Consider the following 20,228-nt stretch of genomic DNA (forward strand, 5'->3'; position numbering starts at 1 on the left):
CAAAGTGTTGACTCAGAAAGGTTCAATACAAATACACGCCACACTTTTCAGAGTTGCTTTAAAAAAGCGTAACATAACTCATACCTATACTAGCACTTCACAATTATGATACTTCACAACGTTGTGTTAGTCTATCGCATAAAATCCTCATAAAATGCATTGCGGGACAAAATGTTCAAGGAATAATTTTGTATAGTTAATATTACAACTCGCACATCTAAACCGTTTTGTTTCTGGTTTCTCTGAAAACAGAAACGGCGCAGAATGCCGTTCTTTGTTCACATTAAATACATCATGAAGTGTGTTCATAGACTGCTGACATATCTGCAATGCCCCGGTTATATGTTTTACATTGATTGTTTGCGTTCCATTTGTTATTGGATAATTGCCTATTTTTGAAAAATCGCTCTGTCACCATTGAGCATGTGGAGTAATTGAAATTAATTGCTTTGTCTTTTCTAAGGCTCTGTGCAAATAAACATAGATTTAATTCAATTGAGTTTTTTGTTTTCAAAAGTAATTAGCAACACTTCTGTAGTGCCTGCGAGAGGAATGAGCTTTTACATAACGTAAAGCCCTGTGACTGTGGGGGAACACAGCAGAATACATGACATTTCTCTTTGTAGGAGCTACAAACATCTGTTCCACGTGAATATAAGAGCAAGTGTGGACTTTACAGTATGATAAATCTCCTTTGCAGTCCATCAGTTTGGGAGAACACAGAGAGCAGCCCGTGTCTGAAGGAAGATAAGCCCATAATGAGCTTCTGTTAATGAGAGAGAGAGAAAAAAAAAAAAAAAGCTGAGAGCTACAGCCTGTAAAAAGCTGACTGTGAAGTTAGGGTGCTACAGCCACGGCAACACTGTGGTACAAACTGTTTTTCTAGAGATGGCACTGGTGACAATTCCTATCACGTTCACACCATCAGCAATCTCAGCGACTGCCGGGTTCGCTTTGACATTACAGTCAGCTCCAGTGCACAGAAGAGGAAACTCGACCATCAAATGGCCAAGAAAGGCTTTTTGTTTTATTATTTTCTGTCATTTCTACTCTACGTTACAAATTGCCAATGAGCTTGCGTGTAACAAACAGGAGTGTCCAAGGAGGGATAAAGAGGATGAACTTTTGGGGGGGTTTGGTGATAAAACAAGACAGGTAAGGGTTGCAATGTATTGATGGAGTATTTTAGGGAAGTTTGACCTGTCCAGGGTGACCCCGCCTCTCACCCAGAACGTTAGCTGGAGATAGGCACCAGCACCTCTCCTGACCCCACTAGGGACAAGGGTGTTAGAAAATGGATGGATGGATTTTAGGAAAGTTTGGCCTTTGCTGCGCAGTATGTGTTCCAACAGTGTTCAACTAAAAATGCTCTTTGACCCGTAACACGTACTAAGATCAGAGCAAAAACAAAAAAAGGCCAGTCCTCTGGCGCTGAGTGTTACACAATCAGACTTCTCTTACCTTCTGAAGAAGGTCAATCTCCTGCTGCTTTGCATTGAGTACAGCCAAGGCCTGCTCATGCTCCAACTCTAGCTGCTGCCTTCGCTCTGCAGCCTCACGCATATGCTGTCCGCAAAGGACGTAGGGATGGAGAGCCAGAAGGAGAAGAGGGGGAGTAGAGAGGGCTGCTGTTAGTGGGACTGAAATTAAGTGACGTTCTACCTTTTAAAAAAGCATCTCAGATCTTCAACTCTGTATTTACTGAAGACGAAGAGGTTACCATGACTAATAGTGGATCAGAGGCCAGGTGCTGATGCCTAAATCTTTGAAGAATGATAAAGGCGTGAACCTTCATTTGTAAAATAGATCATGTGAGCGGGTGAATGATCAACAAAATAAATCTGAATGAATTTAGGTTATAAAAGAAGACAGGAGATGCTTTGCATTTTAAACAACAACAACAACACAAAACACTGTCTTGTAAAAGTATTCACACCCCTTTTTTCACTTTTCCACATTTTGTCACCTTACAGCCACGGACCTCATCGTTTTAGAAGAAAACGTCACATAGCTCAAGTGGAAGGAAAATTATACATGCTTTTCTACTGTTTAGTTCATATCTGAAAAGTGTTGCTTTTGTATGTTTAGCTCCCGTTACTCCCTTGCCCCTAAATAAAATCCAGTAAACTGCCTTCATTGTTTACAGTAAACAATGGCAGTAATTAGCCAGCTTGTCTTTAATTGAAGATCCGAATAATCCCGTCGCTATGCAAAGGTTTGTTGGAAAACATTAGAGAACAATCAACATCATGAAGACCAAGGAAAGTACCAGCAAACCAGCTGAGAGAATCTATTAACACAGTTTTTCTGTCGCTTTGGTGCATTTCTCAAGTAACTTTTGACATTTGCAAAACAGCAAGTGCATTTCTCAAAACAATTTGCACAAACAGCAAAACACCATGAATTACCTGCAAAATCCAGTTTATTTCTCAAAATCCTTAGTTAATCTCTCAAAATTACTGTACGTAAGACCATCTACGTAAGGAAGACTGTACTTGAAGTGCTGTAGAAATGACAGTAAAGTCTTTATATACTTTCTATCTCTAACTAGCAGATGTCCTCAGCCTCTTCTTCTCTTCCTCTGTTTTGCCTCCTATCTCCTCCGCCGCAGCCTCCTTTTCTTCTCTTTTCCTTCTTCCTGGCTGTTGACCCTGTCCAAATCCTTGTCCTTTCATTATCAGTAATGTAACATTGTGTTGTGCTCTGGCTATACCTACTGTATTCCTACCAGCTGATAGTACATGAGATGTACCTTCAATCTATTTCAGACACCTGGTTGATCGTTGGGCAATCTAATGCTTCATGTACATTGGAGAAACTCAGTGTTCGCCTGGGAGCAATTTACCAGTTCAGGTCAGATGTAGAATAAAATCCAATGGAAATGTCTAGAAATATGCTTGACATTTTATGATAACCTGTTCAAGCATTTTGCATCTTGAGACTTGTACAATAAACTTAAGATGAACTGCTGTGGAGGTCGAGACAATTCAGAAACCAGCATAATACATTTTGATTAACATGACAAAAGTAATTGAAAATGTAGGAAAAAGCAAAGAACTGTACATAATACAAAAGCATTTGTAACTTGCTCAAATGTATGAGAAATGGCTGTTTTGGTGTGCACACAATGATTTGAAGATTGAACAAGTAGTTTGACTGAGAAAAACTGTATGCATCCCACAAATCTCTGCTCTTCCTTGGTCTTCATAATTGTGTTTAGGCCTGTTGTAAAATAATATTTTAGCAATCGAATACTCTATCGATTATTCTTACGATTAATCGAGTAATCGGATAATGAGAGAGACAGAGAGAGAGAGAGAAATTTCCCAGCCAAAACGGGAGACTTGACAGGTATTTGCCCGCAGTGTTCAGTTTATCTGCTCACCTGTATAAGCACAACTGCAGAACTTTTCCCACCACTCGCTTTGAAACAGTCACCACGAAGTTCCAGGAGGAGAAAGGCTGTGTACTCTAAGCATCGCGCCAGTCAATTTAAGGACACTTATTGGTCTCCCGAAAAATGATAAAAACCCGGACAATTGGACGTTATGCTGCTAGCACTTAGCAACAACTCATAGGCGGAAGTGAGAACTCTGCCCAACACAAATAATGACCTGGACAGAACACAATAAAACATAATTTAACGAAGCTTGGAGATAGATAAATTTTCCTCGATGAATTTTAATAATCTAGGTGCTTGAATCATTCGAGGAATCATTACAACCCTGACTGTGTTTGTTCACTAATTATGCTTAATAAACCTCTAAGGCAGGGGTGTCAAACTCATTTTCGTTTTGGAGCAAATCAAGTTCATAAATGCTCCTAACGGGCCGGTTGTGCCTTAATGTAAAGATAAAACCTGTTAAACTGTTAAAAATATTTATGAATTCTTAAAATTAAATAATATTGAACATCGTTTTAGTCCCTCCAGAATTTTGAAATTGTTTTTGTGATTTTTTTTGCAATAAGAATCAAAGCATTTGCGGTACTAATTTGGAAATATTTGCGCTTATTTATGACTGTAAATACGTCTTATTACTCGCTGCATAGACTATGGATTATAATCTGACATCAATTAAGGCTAATGCATCTGTTTAGTACAAGTAAGAAAGTTTTTGACAATTTTTGAGAAAAATCTGCAGTAAACTCCCAATTATGTATTAGCACAAAAGAGTGCAGCGATTTGTTGACTGCGTGAATTTCCACGACAATTCGCCAAAAACTGGAGGGACTGAGTGATATAAATTGGCAGTAAACAGATAAAAACTGCATTGATTTGATTGATAACATAACATTTAAGCAGACTTAATATCTAGTCTATAGAGGGCCACATAAAAAGCTCCGGCGGGCCGGATTTGGCAGACGTGCTTTGAGTTTCACACATGCTCTAAGGCTTACACAGGACAAGTGGACTTAGTTTGATAGTTAGATGATTTTTGAAGGCATTTAGATGGACTGCATTTCATGGCATTCGGGGTAAAGGCAGCTGAACACGGATGCACCCTGACTTTCAATTCACTTCTACCTTCCACTCTACAGTTATACACCAACTTGTTGGTCAATCACCTAATATTCAAGAAAACAAAATGAAGTGTGTGGCTGTAACGTGACAAAATGTGAAAAGGTTTTCAGCGGATATCAATAATCCTGCAAGGCAGTGCAAATATACTTGGACCTCCAGGTTTGCTGCCCCCTTTATGCATCACTATGCCTCTTTAAAGTCTTGTTAAACAGGGGTCTTTAAAAGTTGTCCTCAGAGAGTTTGTCTTTAAATGATCAATCTGGAGGCTTTTATGTGACATTAAAAGGGTGAACAAACTCTGTCAGCGTGCTCACTTGCTTGTGATCATCCATCTCAACCAAAGAAGCCATCCAAAGAAGGGACTGAACGCTAGGAACTTTGTAACACAGGATGCCTGTGACATCTAGTCGCATCACTGCTTCCAAAATGTGTAAACCGCTGACACGCAAAGGTGAAAGAAGCAAATGACATTTTCATGCTAGTGAAAATTAAGTTCTAAAATCGGCAGTGTCGTCAAACTCATAGGTGACATCATCATCGTGGATGGTGACCCAGGTTTTCTCTTTCTTCTTCCTCCCCCTCTCATCATAAAGCCAAACTCTTCATCCTGCCTCATGCATATATCACATTCCACAGTGCTGTTTGTTGAAGCCACGTGATTGTTTTTTTATGTCTGATAAACATCGCGCCGATAAAGGGAGACAAAAAAAGCACAGCCACTGACATGAAACATTCAGTACGGGAATAACTCAGGCTACTCCCAAAACAGGTGGCCATAGCAGTGATACCTTAGAAATCTAGCAGGGGGGGGGAAGAGGGGACGAGGGAGGGAGGAAGCAACAGATCCAGTGAAGTTGGACAACATAAGAGTGACATAGGTAAGAAAAGAGGGCAGACTGCTCCCAGCTTGTGCTCTTTCACAGCTCCAGGTCAGACCTTCCCAACACGACACTGGAAGGCAACAGACATGTCGAGGACATTAGAAACCATAGAGGAGGAGGCTAGAGTGGCACAGGTAGGAGAGGAGGGGCTGGAGAAGAGGTAGGCTCTATAGAAACACCTGCATCAAAATCCCAGAATGAATGAACTTCAAGATCTAGAAGGGGACACAGAATGGACAGATGGCGGCATCACCCGGGTTGTGTTTTCTTACCTTGAGCACCTGCTCTAGGTTCTCCAGTTTGCCTTGGAGCTGGTTCCTCTCCCACAGGGCTAAATCTCTCTCCTGCGTCACAACACCAAGCCTCTCTTTGAGCTGGGCATACTCTGATTTCACCTGTTCAGATGGAACAAGTCGAATCAAGGCAGAGGAAGATGACAGTCCAAAGGCAAAAATGTTTAGATTCTTGATCTAGACAGCAATTTACGGTTTCATGAACAGTTCCAGGCCAACTCATCCATTGGTCAAATCTTATCCTCGTTTCATATCATTGCATTGTCATTTAATTTCTTTCTTCAATTTTGAAAATGTGAACAAACCATTTTGCAACCCATGTACTTAAGCTGTTGTGTGTCAGTTTTCTTTCTTCGCAGTCAAGTTCTTCAATGAATTTCAAAGATAAATAGGCATAAAAATGCTAAAAACTCACATACAGTATTATATTGTATATCTAAAATTGCTTTGCTATTTGAGATATAAACACCAGGATGTTTCTCAGTAGTTAAAACCCTACAACAAATCGATAACTGCGCAGTTCTTTCACTCTTTTTCTTTTCTGACATGCTTTTTGTTATGGAACCAACTGACTACAAGATTGGCCATATCATCTTCACACCTGAATTGTTTTGTGACTGTATCAAGCACGGCTAAATGCTACGATACTGACAAGATCTGTCAAAATCTGTCCTCTGGCAGGCAAACAGGTGCAAAACTCCTCATTCATCTTTCTGTATATATTTCTATCTGCGTTTCCACTTCTTTCTCACACCTTTCCTTTCACAGGCAGAGCTGCTTAAAGTTGAGCTGCTGCTTTTGACACAAATAATTGTTCACCTGTTATCTGTGCCTTGGAAAATACTCAAACATGACTTTCCACAATTTTGTCACAATTTTCATTTAGCTAAAGTAGTGCATAACATTTTTTTTTAACAAATACGAGTCTGAAGAGTGTAGTCTGGATCAATGCAAGACTACAAATATAGTCTTGAAATAAATAAATTTATAAATAAATAAATAAAATTGCAAATATGTTTCACTCCAATTACAATAAGTCTTTTGTTCTCTTCTAGCTTTGCACACTGAGAAACTGAAAAGCTTTCTAATTCAAACTAGCTACAGCTTTTTTGAATTAGTTTTAACGTGTTTTGCTTAAATGTTTAATTGTTTGAAATGACTGAATAATAAAACAATGAATGAAAGAAAAGAAGAAATCTGTAAACAGCAGCTCTCAAGTCATACCACTGATTTTCAGGTAACTGTAGGTCTAGACTTTAAGATCTTTTGGACAGTGCAAAACAGGTTTTATACCAACTGAGATATCAATGCAAAGGATTAGGAATATATAGTAAATCCATACTACACTTTTCAGATTTTATTTTTGTGGAAAAAAAAGAAAACCATGTATAATCTCTCGGTCTGACGAATAAAGTCATAAGAAAATACATTAAAGTTTTGGAGCTATAAAGTAGACAAAAGTGATAATTTTGATGAGGTGTGAATACTTTCACAAGGCGTTGTATGTGATAAATCAATGTGTCTGATAATGTGATTCAGACACAATTCACTGAAATAATTTTTTGAGCAAACACTTTCTTTAGAGACGGTATAATATTGTGTGAAGAAAGAAACTGAACAAATTCTTAGCAGTTTTTTCACTGCTTCTAAGGACGGAGTACTTAGCACTTTTAATGGCCCCTAATCTCCACTGAGCTGACTAGCTCCTGCAGCTGTAATGTGGTAAAACCCCTTCCTCAGAGCAGCCATGAATGACTAATGATTCCTCAAGGAGATAAACTGTACAAACACTAACAAATCAAAACACAGACTAGTAAGTCTGCTTGTCTGCAGTGCCACAACACAGCACGAAACCAACTGGTGTACATTAACCCACCCATCAGACCTAACCATGACGCACTGATCCAAATTACACCAGATTCAGTTAAAGCCAGTTTATTACAAACAGGACCTTTCCGACCAGAGGAACCCGATTGAAAATGTGTTTTCAAAGGACAAGACTTGAACTGTACTGCACTCTGCTTCTTTTAATATCAGCCTGATATGAGAACGTTGCTCCCAGAGTCATTCATATCCTGATAAAATAACATTTAACCTTAGTGGCAAACACCTGCCTCTGAGCTACTACTACAGGAAATTGCCTTGCTCATAGAAAGGCCCAAGGTCTCTGTTTGCTAAACTATTTCGACTGGGTGTCAATATCTCAACAACATTTTACTTCCTTCAGTGATTTCTTTCACTACAGTAGAATGCTGGATATACAGTAGCTAAGTTCATGTAAGACCCAGAAAGCTTCCATGCTGCATCAAAGCGAAGAGAGGAAGGCCATGATGTACGAAGAAAAACACACCGAGAACCGAGTGCCAAGCTAAAAGCTCTGTGAAGATGTATTTAAGCCTTCTACAAAGCCTTTTCACCTCTTACCTTTTCATACTCAGATGCTTTGTGGCTGTTGTTGAACCACTGAAGATTCAAGTGCTTGTTCTCCTGCAGGAATTCTTGAAGTTCATTCTCCTAGGCAAAGGAGTCAGAAAGAAAGTAGCTCTTAGAACCTGAAAAGTCACCATGATTAGACAAGAGGAATGCACTCAAACCCAGCGTGTTGTCAGCAACGACCCATGCATTATTCATCTAAGGAGACTGCTTCAGGTTCTGCAGTTTGTGGAGGATAGAATCACTAAAAGAAGCAGCTGCCATTTGCGTCACTACAGCAGTAAAATCATATTGACATTCAAGTGGCTTTTATGTGAGCATTTTAAACGTACAGCACTGTTTGCAAGAAGAAACACATATAGTCTTCAGAGCTTTTCTTTTTTTTTGCTCTTACACGTGCGTACCAAACTTTTTCAAATCATGTGTGCCCAGTGCAGCGTAAAAGAAAACAATCTCTTCACTGTAGAAGGGGAAAACTAATTATATTCAATCAACAATTGTGAAGTGTGCCGTGGAAGCAATTTGCAGTGTCAACTGTTGGGTTCTTCACGACGAGTAATTTATTGCAGCTCCAGCAGCCAAGGGTTGTTGTTGTCGGGAGCTAGGAAACCCACAGGCTCATGCATGATACATTTACTGTATAACGGAACCCCTTCGTGGCCTGCGATGGCGGGTCTGCTCCTGGTGCCTTATGTTTAACTTATGAAGGATGCTTCAGAGTTGAACTGAAGATTAAAGTGAACATGAAAAGGCAGATCTATTCTGAAGAACACTTGTTAGACGGATGAAAACATTTTTGCTTCGTTATTGTGGCGATTTGAGTGACGTTCGTAAATGGCAACATCAGGCCATCGTGTGTTTGTGGTGACTGGCATTCAGTCTTTTACATCATTATGGAGGACATTTGACCAGTTCTTGTTCACCAAGTAGTTTTAATTAAGCCACACTGGAGTGTTCTTGAGCACAAACAAATCAAATAAAGTAATACAAGGACATCTCAATTGGATTTAGGGCTAAACTTTGACTAGGACGGTGCAAACATTTATTTTATTTGTTTTTTTTGCCTTTAAGAGGTGAACTTTTGGGTGTTGTGTAACCCAAAGTCATCTTGCGATCAAAATCAAAAAGGGATTGCTACTTTAGCAATTTCTGGAAATCATGATTGCATTAATTAAGTTATCCAGAAGACGCACAGCAGCCCCAGACATTCACACTAAACCTCATGCTTTTTACTGATGGTACGATGTTTTTCTTCTTCTCCAAATCTCATGGAGATCATCAAGATGTTTCTGGCAATGACGATAGAGGTCTTTGTGTTCCTTTGATCTGCACAGGTTTTCACCTTGGACTCCATGTTTCTTTGCCCAGTATCTTTTCTACAGATGAGTCATTAAAATGATAAATTGACAGAACTTATGTAGTACTTTTTCAGTCATACTGACCACTCAAAGCGCTTTACACCAGACCCACATTTACCCATCCACACCAATTTATACACTGAAATGCAGATTGGCAGGCAACCCTGGGATAAGTGGCTCGAATTTAAAATTGATGTCTACTCTGCCCACTGAGCCACGGTCATCATTATCACCGAAACACTGGCCTTAACTGAACCATGTTGTGTTACAGATTTTGGTTTATTTTGCGAATTACTAGTTTACTCATCATTGAGTTCTTGGAGAAATTCTGATAGGCCAGACAAATTTTGGATGTGATAGCACTCACACATCGCCACAGACAACAGTGTCAATAAAATCAGCTATGCCTTTGTGCTGTATTGTTGCCGCGTTAACGCTTTAAACAGATCAATGTAAGTCATAATCCCTTGGCAAGACACATTTTTTGTGGCGAGTCTGTGAGCCTACAGATGGAACAAATACCAAGCAGAAAACACTGCAGCCTACACTGAGCTGCATTATTCAGCTGAAAAACTGGGATTTTCTGCTGAGGCACATTTGTTTGAATACCAACGTGAGTGTACAAAAAAAAAAAGAAAATGCACACACAGAATGGTACTTTAAAATCAATCCAAAAGTCCAATTACTAAAAGTAAAAATCTTCATTGTGCATTGGTTTGCAGACATGTTCTTGCCACAGAAACCTTTACATGTTTCACAAGCCTGTTTCCCTATTGGACTGGAATTTTACATGACAAACCAACATAATGAAGTGCATAACTGTGAGGTGGAAGGAAAATGATACATGGTTTTTAAAATAAAAAATCTAATAATGCCTATCTATCCAGCAGCAATCTTTAGTTTGATGCTTCTAGATAAAATGCAATGAAACTTGTTGAAGTCACATAGCTGGTAAATAGCGTCTATTGTATGTAATTTAATCACAATTTGAAATACATTAGATAACAAACGTCATCATGAAGATGATAAAACCCAAGAGACAGGACAGAGTTTCAGTTGTGGAGAGGTACAACACAGGTTTAGGAAAGGACAAAAGCAAGGATGGAAAAAAATAAAGAACATAATGAAAGAAAAAAGTTATAAAGAAAGGTTAGGGAAAAGAGGGAAGGAAGCAAAGAAGGTAGGAAAGAAGGAAGGACACAAAGAAAAAAAATTAATAAAAGAAGTAACAAATGGAAGAAAAGAAGGAAGGGGGAAAGCATATAAAGAAATAGTGAAGGGTGGAAGGCTACAACATTTATATAATTGCATTGGGCATAAAGTCTGGAAAAAGCTAAATTTTTACATACTCATACTTTTGTTTCCATACTTATCTCAAAATACCTGGAAAATAGTCAAATCAAATTCCAAACGTTTCCCAGGCTGTTTAAGAACGTTGTAGTGTTTTTCTTTCTTTCTTTAATTCAAACACGATAAAAGTATAAAATCACATACATGAACAAGGAATGCAAAAGACACATATTTTTGTACCTCAATAATCTTAACACGCTCGAAAAGGAGTAGGAAGAAGTAAGAAACTTATGAACTCCCACCCCATAAACTCATATCATATTCTCAGATGGACCCTCATTATTAAATGAAATATTAAAAAAAAGAATAAACATGGGTTAATTAATTTTTCACTTTATCTGGGCTTATATTATTTATTATTTTATATTATTTGTTAAAGCCAGAACAGCTACATGATTGATATACAATAGAGAAAAAATATATTGGAGCAAAGAGGGGCCATTTTATTGTCTATCACTGTATGACTCAACCTGGTCCGAGACAGCAGCATGGTTAATTTTAATAAGCCTGACAGATGAATCAACCCCGTCATTTAACTCATAAGCAATCCAAGGATTTCACCCACTTACTCTCTGTTCAGTATGGGAGAGCTCATCATTTGCTCTTCTTTCTTTCTGTCGCTTCTGTCGCTTTCTTGACTTTATTTTTAACCAAAGCCATTTGCGTCAGAGAGGTAAATGAAGGAAGAGTCATCCATGTTTCTTTCCTACGGATGACCTTTACATTTTGATATCATTAGGCAGCTGTGCAGTAGGAGGCATAAAAATCGGAACATTTTAGGACAAGAAAGATGTTCCATCTGACACTCGAATGAAGTCAACGCAGTTAGTTTATAGCTACATAGCACACGTCTTCATACTTGTTCCTATTTCTTAATATTTACTATTCGAAATTTAATTGGTAAGCTAAAACACAGAGTCCACACAATCTGTATTTTCATACGAGAACGTTGTTAAGTGTGTCGCCGTTTTCTTTACCAAATGATGCTGGTGTTACTGAGTGAAGTTGGTAAAGGCAACATCAATCTGCCTCATCAGCTGCATGTTGTCAGTCCACTCAGATTCTGCCAAGGGAGAGGTTAACTTTTTCTTTTTTGTGTCGGGATGCAATTTGTGCAACACCATTAAATTATGAAAGTCCATATGCTTCTCCGGGTCTAGTCGTTCTTTGGAAAACACTCCAAGAGACTGACAGCTGATTAAGCAAATTGATGCAGTCTCAGGCAACTTTAGCGTAGCAACATTAGTGTGACTGCTTGACAGAGAAAACAAGACGACAACAGTGTCTTTACATTAGAACCCAATAATATAGTATTTCCGGTGAGTTGTTTTTTTCATTTTTGTTGGAAAATGCATCTTAAAATGTAAAAAGAAAGGTGGGTGGGTGGGTGGGTAGGTAGGCTAAATTTAGTAATATTTGGTTTAAAAGACAAAGTTTAATTTGATCTGTATAGACCTGTTTTAATCAAAACTGACTCAAACAAAAAAGCAACACCAGTTAGTTTCCAACTTAGGACCTCTTAAATATTAACTGAAAACTTTACTAGTTGAGCTATCCACCTGAATGCCTGTTCCTGAGCAAATAATGTGTCAATCAAGGACAATTTATGAGTATTATAATTTATAAAAATTATATTACAGAAAAATAAACTGTACACATGGACAAAATTGTTGGCACCCCTCTGTTAATGACTCAAAACCCCACAATGGTCACTTTGAAACCGACAAAGGTAATAATTACTAAAAATGTGCTGAAAATTAACTAAAACAAATCATACATTGCATTTCTGAGAAGTGCTCAAAAAAAGCCTGAGGGCCGGAAAATTTAAATAAAGTGGAATGCGTCAGAGAATGTTGCTGTATTTCCACATTAACATTTCACATTTTTGCCTTCGTAAACTCACGTACACAAATTTTGTTTCAAAGCTGTAATAGACGAAGAGAGAGGAGTGCATCACACACTCCAGCTCCATATGTATTCCACTTTATTTAATCAATGTTTCAGCCTTTCCTGTCCTCCACAAGTACACTAATCTTGAAAAACGCCAGAGGGCTGGAACATTTAAATAAAGTGGAATACATATGAGGATGTTCCTGTATTTCCCTAGCACATAAAACCAATGACAGATGCCAGGCATGCCCTTTCTAGAGGATTTTTTTTTTTTTTCTGTTTACAGCTATTTGTGTTTCCAGGTATTTCACCCAGCTACTCCGGGGAAACGTCGCAGAGACACACCGGATCTTGTCGAGTCCGCTGGCGGACTGCCCTTGTATTGATCGTCAATAAACATGATACATATTTGAGCGATGCTGGCAAAGCTACTGCTTGTCACCATGGCAACAGGCTTTAAACGCAAGCCGAGGCCGATGATGTGACGGCCGGTGGTTGAACATCAGATACGCGGGACAGTGGAGGTGCCAGATGGCGGTGACAGTGTTTACTGTCATTTCTCACATTCGCTCTGCGTGTTTATATACATGACGGCTGAGGTGAATCACCAGGAGGCGTTTACTGACCCTGGGATTCCAGCACTCAAGTCAGAAAAAAAAAAAAAATTGGTGTATATTGATATATTAGCTGTCAGTGTTCATAAAATGGACTTTTAAAATCTTTCAAAAAAGTGGGTGAAGTGCTTGGTTTTGTTCGTACACCTTTTTTTTTAAACTTTTGAAAAAAAAAAAAAAATCTGATACAAGGAGGGAGGCGAGTCAGTTTAGAGCAAATTGCAAGTGACATTACTGTCAGCTTGCCATCCCAATCTCCTTCATTGGACTTGTCTGTGTTTGTGTCTCTGTTCGCCGTGCCAGGTGCAGGGAGGCTTCAGAGCCGTGTTGCAGTCTGTGGAGACCAGCCTGTCAGTCCCGCTCACCATGTGGGGACAGTTTGTCCCTCGGGTAGCTTCCCCTGAACTCAGTAGGCTGACAATGGGCGAGGAGAGACACGCTGGCTGCCGTGAGTAGGGAAGGTCGGAGGAGGTCAGCAAAGAAAACAGTCCTAATGGAGTATTTATTTGGGGCAGAGAGCCACACACAAAGACAGCTCATCTAAAGGGCTTGAAGCAAGAGTATATAAACTGAAATGATGTTGGACCAAATAGTCCCATTACTGCTCAATCCCTCCAGCTCCAACCTTTCATAGGAATAATCCAGCATTATTTTGTTCCTGCTTCTGTTTCAAGCATGTTCAATTTTTTTGAACCAACCTTTATCAAGGATTACAGGAGCCCACATCTTTTCTCTCAGATTAACGTTGATCAGCGGTCCCCATTTGGTTAGGGCTGCTTCTGTCCTGCTAAGCTCTCTGAACTGACAGCAACAGTTGTCGACTCGACAACTGTTGACAACTCGACAACCATCGACTCGAGGTTTAAACACGATCCCAACCTGACTACTTAAGGAGCTTCCCTCCTTCCATCTTGGATCGCATCAATCCGTCCTGTTGACTGTGTACGATTTTCTCTCAATCTCAGGCTGGGATTGGATCAAGTCACTGCATTCTTTCAAAGAGTTTTGAGGAATAAAAGAACAGCACATTGCCTGTTTAAATATGTATTTGTAAGACACTATTATTTGTAAAATAGATTAGAAGTTCTTTGGGGGTTTCATTCATTTCACACACAGAAATAAGATGTAACATTATTTGTCCATCCACAATTCAGGATTAATCTGAGCTACAGTATCTCGTTAGGTTGATCTGACACATAACCCGGCCCTCACTCCCCACATGCATCATGGAGTCTTTGCCATCCTGGTCCTGGCACCGGTTCACCACCGTTTCTTCCTGGTTTGTTTTACTTGAAATGTTCTAATAACAGTCTAGAAAAATTGCAAAAATGCTATTTCAAGAAATCTAACAAATATGGGCTGAATGTATTAGCCTAGTGGTGGCATCATTACTTTAGTCTGGGAATTTAGATTTAGGAGTGAGTCTATGGAAACTTCCAAACATCATTCCAATAGTTGTGAGGTCAGACACTGATGTTGGACAAGAAGGCCTGTGCCACAGTGTCGTCTGTAAATTATTTCAAAGGTGTTTAGTTAATTTGAGATCAGGACAGCCAAGTTCTTCAACATCAAACTCTCTCACTCATGTTCTAACGTACAGTATATTATTATTATTATTATTATTATTATTATTATTATTATTATTATTATTATGCTGTGGTGCAGTCATATTGTAACAGGACGTGCCTGTCTCCATATTGTTTCAAGAAGTTGGAAGCATAAAATGTCTGAAGTCCATACATTGCTTAAACATTGAAAACAGTATTTATTTTGAATACATTTCACTGTGAGTATATATAATCATTAACCTTAATGCAAGGAAATACTTATTTTCTTTAATACCCTCACAATTTGTAGTTCATTTAAATTTAATAAATAAATAAAAAGCATAAACATTGTAAGTGAATTATAAGCAGTGGACTGAAATAAAGTGTTTTTAGTTGAATTAAGTGGTTTGTCAATACAACTAAGAGGGGATTAAAAAACAACATGTCTGGATTTGAATAATCATCCAAATCCAGACATGTCAATCCTGACCACTCTCCTTAAACAATACAACTTCCGCGTACATGCAATCACACTTGGTTTCAATTAAAACCTCTAAGTCCAGAGAACCATTTAGCATTTTCTTGGATCTGGCTCATGCTGTTGAACATATTTTCAAGCAAATAATGACTGCTTTATCACAGCCACAGTGCCTCATAAAAGAAAACAGCTATTTGGAAGCAGTTCAGTCATTTCTTTCATCTTCTCTCCACAGTTTTTTTTTTCTCCTTTTCTGTGTTTGTTCCCTTTAGCTTTTGTATCGGGTAAAGGCCACTCCAGCCGCAGGAGTGACATTTCTGGGGCACTGTAAAGAAAACGTCCTTCAAGAAACACCAAATGAAAATGCACAAGCAGTGCAACACAGCTGACCTTTTACAGTGGTATAAAAACACAGATATTGCAGTGTACCTCTGGATATTGCAAAGTGGCATGGTGTGGAGCCACTTGATTTGTTGTGTGTACAAAAGAAACCAACAAAGTGACAACCGAGTATTGGCTTGAACAATGTGAATGTCAACAAACATGAACAATAACATGACTCTGTCATATTCATATGCATCAGGCTAGATTTAATGCTTCTGATTAGAGTGTTTTTTGTTGTTGTGGGTTTTTTTTTGTCATTTCTGACAACCCACTATCTTTTGAGAGCCAAGCTATCTTTGTCACCCATTCTCTCACTCTCTCTCTCCAGGGATGTTTGGCTGTGAAGATAGTGGGGAAAGGCTCTCGGGTGGAAATCAATTTTAACCATCATCCTTTCATTCAGAGGCCAGGATATATTTTTGGAGCACTTACCAAAGTCTGACATGTTTGATTCTTTTTCTTCACCTCTGCTTCGAGTGCTTCACACTCCTTCCTTCTGGTGCTGATCTCAGTCTCCTGAGAAGAAGAAGAAGAAAAAGGAAGAGAATAAATGTCAGGAAATTAAGATTTTAGCCACGTCAGGACGAAAATAGAAACAGGACCTCTCGGTAATTAGGTTTTTTTAAAAGTGTATGTATATGTTCACATTACCTGCAAAATATATGTAAATGTGCTTCATTCAGACGGACAGAAAGGACACTGTAAATCTTTAAAATGAATGAATAAAACAAAGAAAATATAGGATGTGGAACTTGATCATAAAGAGAAATGTTTGTAATGCAAGCCTTCTTATATTTGACCCCATATGTGAGTATGCACACAAGGTACAGAACCAACGGGTGCTGCTCCTTCAGGGTAAACTGATGCAAAAAAGAACTGGCCTCATCTAAAACAAATGTTAACATTTGTAAATTTGAAAACACACTCTGGTGGAGAAGTTTCAACAAATCCAACGGGAACTTGAATGTGTGAAAAAAAAAAACGACTGGCCCGGTGTTAAAGCACACTCAAAATATATTAAAATACCCGATCAAGGGCGTGCCGTGGTGGCGTAGGGGTTAGCGCGACCCATATTTGGAGGCCTTGAGTCCTCGACGCGGCCGTCGCGGGTTCGACTCCCGGACCCGACGATATTTGCCGCATGTCTTCCCCCCTCTCCTTCCCAGTTTCCTGTCAGCCTACTGTAATATAAGGGACACTAGAGCCCACAAAAGACCCCCTGGAGGGGTAAAAAAAAAAAAAAAAAATACCCGATCAAATTCTCTGTACTGTTACAAATTCATTCATTAAAAGGAAATATTTAACTACAACAACCTTCCAAGAATCCGCTTTAAAAAATCTCAACATGTTAATATGAGTGAGCGTAAAAAAATGTTATTATCTTAACAGAAAATTGATCATTTTGCTTTCACTTGGCATAACAACAGGACAAAATGGCACTGTCCACATAAGGCGAAGACGGTGCTGAACTCAGCAATTGCGAGATAGCAATTTTGTAAATGTTTTAAGAGGCTTGAAATAATTCAGGTAGAAATATGATTCAGTCTTAGGTGGCCTTTAAAAAAAGAACAGCTCCAAATCACCATGTAAACAAATTTTCCCATCATCATATAAAAAGCAAAAAGAGGTAATAAATAAACAAGAGGGGAAAAAACAGCAGTTTTAAAATTTTTCTTTACAAAACACTAATATTTATAGTAAAATGGACTAATGTTAGAACAATTAGCTTCCCTGTGAATAAGTGAATTTCAGTTGTAACCATATTTGCAGAGGACGGCTTGTCCAATCTATAAGTGCTGTTTGGAAAAATCCTGAAGCAGGCAAAGCTGGTTCTGATTGATTGTTTTGTTAGTTTTATCTTCAGCAGGTTTGTATGCTTTATTGCATGTCATTAAATGGCAGTCAAGAGGTCCTTCTGCCCATTTTTATCTTATAGTGCACAGGTGTCAAAGTCCAGTCCTCAAGGGCCGGTGTCCTACAGTTTTTAGATGTGCCACAGGTACAAAACACTGGAATGAAATGGCTTAATTACCTCCTCCTTGTGTAGATCAGTTCTCCAGAGCCTTAATGACCTAATTATTCTATTCAGGTGTGGTGCAGCAGAGGCACATCTAAAAGTTGCAGGACACCGGCCCTTGAGGACTGGAGTTTGACACCCCTGTTATAGTGCGACCTTCTAACACGGTTACATCACCAGAAGTTTACGTTCATAGTTTTTATTTTTAACCAAACGTATTCGGTATCGAGTCTGAGGTTGAGTGTTCCAAGATTAAACTCTAATATTAAACAGGATTTTATCTGTGTCTGTGTGTGTGAGCGGTGCACACATGCGCACGTACTCCAGCAGCAGAACGCCACATGCCCCTGAGCAAGACTAAAATAGGCACCACTGGAGCCACCAGAAGCCCTCAGCAAATAATACATGCTGCGCGTGGGAACGCGTGATTGTGCACAGCTTGACTGGACTCTGAATGAGGGATATTGGAATCCATTCAAATGGATGAAATTTTCATTTTTGCTCCATCTGCTGGTTTCACAATTCACAAGTGCATAATATTAAAAAAAAAAGAAATCTAATAAGATAGTGTGCAATGAGGTCAGAGAACAGTATGCGGTGAATGAAGGGAAACACCCTTTGACTCTGTCTACACCCTTCTGAGCTAAGCATCTGAGCTGAGGCATGTTTGAGTCTTTGACCCCCCATGTCTCATAGCAGGACTTACAGATTAACGGTGCCATGCTGTGTTAACATTTAAACCTTTCAATCTGATAAAAAGAAATAAACCGTATTCTGTTTTCAAGCAATAAAGTGAGAAGTAAAGACAATGTAGAGTTGTGGTTACAGTCATTTTAAGGTTAATCTTACTGATTATCATCTGTACTTTAGATTTTATAAACCTGCTGAGTACATGTATTTGTCCCCCTGGCAGCAATGTTTTAAAGTCCCTCAGATAAATTAATCTTTACTTTAAACATCCCATTTTTGATTTTCATTGATTCATTTGGGGAGTAGTCATGTCAAGATGTCAGGAAGTAACCAATGGTGCCACAAATGTCTTTATTACAGGACATCATTTAGTTCTCTGTAAGGATGGAGCGATAAGAACATTTAGATATCGATACAAGATATTAATATCGCTGGTTTGCCCAATGACCGATATCATAGATATTATATATCTTTCCCTATCCTTACAAAATGACCACACTGCCTACTTTGCTTCAGTTAAATACCCTCAGAAACCTGAGCGGCATCACTATCACTATCACTGTCACATAGACTAGAAATAAAAAACACCACATAGATAATCCTCCCCAACATAAACGTCAACAAGATGAAAATACACATTGGTTTTTATGATTGGTCAGTTTTACTTATCGTACCAATAACGCTCAATTTAAAAGATTAATAAAATTTGCCAATACTGATCTCTGGACATAATTTTTGAATCTTTATCTTGTTCAAATACAGCAAAAACACTAATTTTTTTGTCTATTGTCAGATTTTTATTTCGCATGTCTTGCTACTTCAGAGGTCATGTTGTCATGTATTCTAATATGGTTTCCAGGACCTTGGAAAGGGAACCAGACCCACAGGACCACATGGAGTGTTTCCATATTCATCCTTTGTTTTAACCCATGTGAGCCGTTTGGTCCTAGTCCCACCGGATCAAGGGGAGCAGTTTCATCACAGCTTTTGCACACGCCGCATTTATGGTTGTGATGGTAGGGCAGAAAATACTTCTCTTTTTCAGGTGTTACTGTTTTTATGTTTATATCTTCTTCAGAGAAGAAACCACCAGCACAATCCAATGAAAGCTAACAAAGCACCTTTAAGCAGATTCCTGCGTGTGAATCACTCAGAGCCTCCACAGACAGCTTGCTTGCCCTCTCCTGTGTGGGCTCATATCTAATATGTACAATTTTCTGAACCAGTCAGTTACGGCACTGATGAATATTTCACACACCCATTTGTGCGGGCGGAGACTCGTGCACACCCAGACATATAGACACATACAAATACTCCACTTGCAGGCTTGCTGAGGCCCATTTGTTTGGAGCACATTCGCCAATGTTCAATTAAAAATCTCTCTGATAAAAGATTCAAATGGCTGCCATTGTGAGTAATGAGTTCTTGTATAAGTGAAGAGGCGTTTACAGCACAGCAGATGAAGACAGATGCAAAAGACCAACCCCTTAGGCTGTGTCTAGCATTTGTGCCTCTGTGGCACTAATGCAAATGTATCCATGAGAGGTGTATCCAGAGAAATCTATACTTCTGTACTTTTGCAATTTGGTCCTGAGATTTTATCCTATGGTTTACAGGGTTTTTTTTATGTTTTCTGTAGTATTTTTCCTCTGGATTTCCACAATCGTGCCTTTTCTTATGCAGGTTTTGTTGATCTTGTTAAAGTATGGTCATGGACAATTATAATAATTATAATCATTATTATAATTGTCTGATTTCCTTGAATTTTTTC

General features: G+C 38.9%; 1 protein-coding gene across 14 annotated transcripts in view; it reads right to left on the reverse strand.

The window, feature by feature from the left end:
* The window catches only part of rimbp2b (RIMS binding protein 2b), a 95,987-nt gene that overhangs the window by 30,108 nt on the left and 45,651 nt on the right, over positions 1-20,228 (reverse strand). For 12 of the 14 annotated variants that reach the window (XM_032578495.1, XM_032578498.1, XM_032578499.1 and 9 more), the window contains 4 exons: positions 16,183-16,266; positions 8,121-8,210; positions 5,676-5,798; positions 1,462-1,566 (listed from right to left, as the gene is read on the reverse strand). In XM_032578495.1, coding sequence (XP_032434386.1) covers positions 1,462-1,566; positions 5,676-5,798; positions 8,121-8,210; positions 16,183-16,266 — 402 coding nt within the window. The remainder of the gene's footprint in view (positions 1-1,461; positions 1,567-5,675; positions 5,799-8,120; positions 8,211-16,182; positions 16,267-20,228) is intronic. The other 2 variants (XM_032578496.1, XM_032578500.1) reach the window with 2 other exon arrangements.

Source organism: Xiphophorus hellerii, chromosome 12 (genome assembly GCF_003331165.1).
Source record: "Xiphophorus hellerii strain 12219 chromosome 12, Xiphophorus_hellerii-4.1, whole genome shotgun sequence".
NCBI lineage: Eukaryota > Metazoa > Chordata > Actinopteri > Cyprinodontiformes > Poeciliidae > Xiphophorus > Xiphophorus hellerii.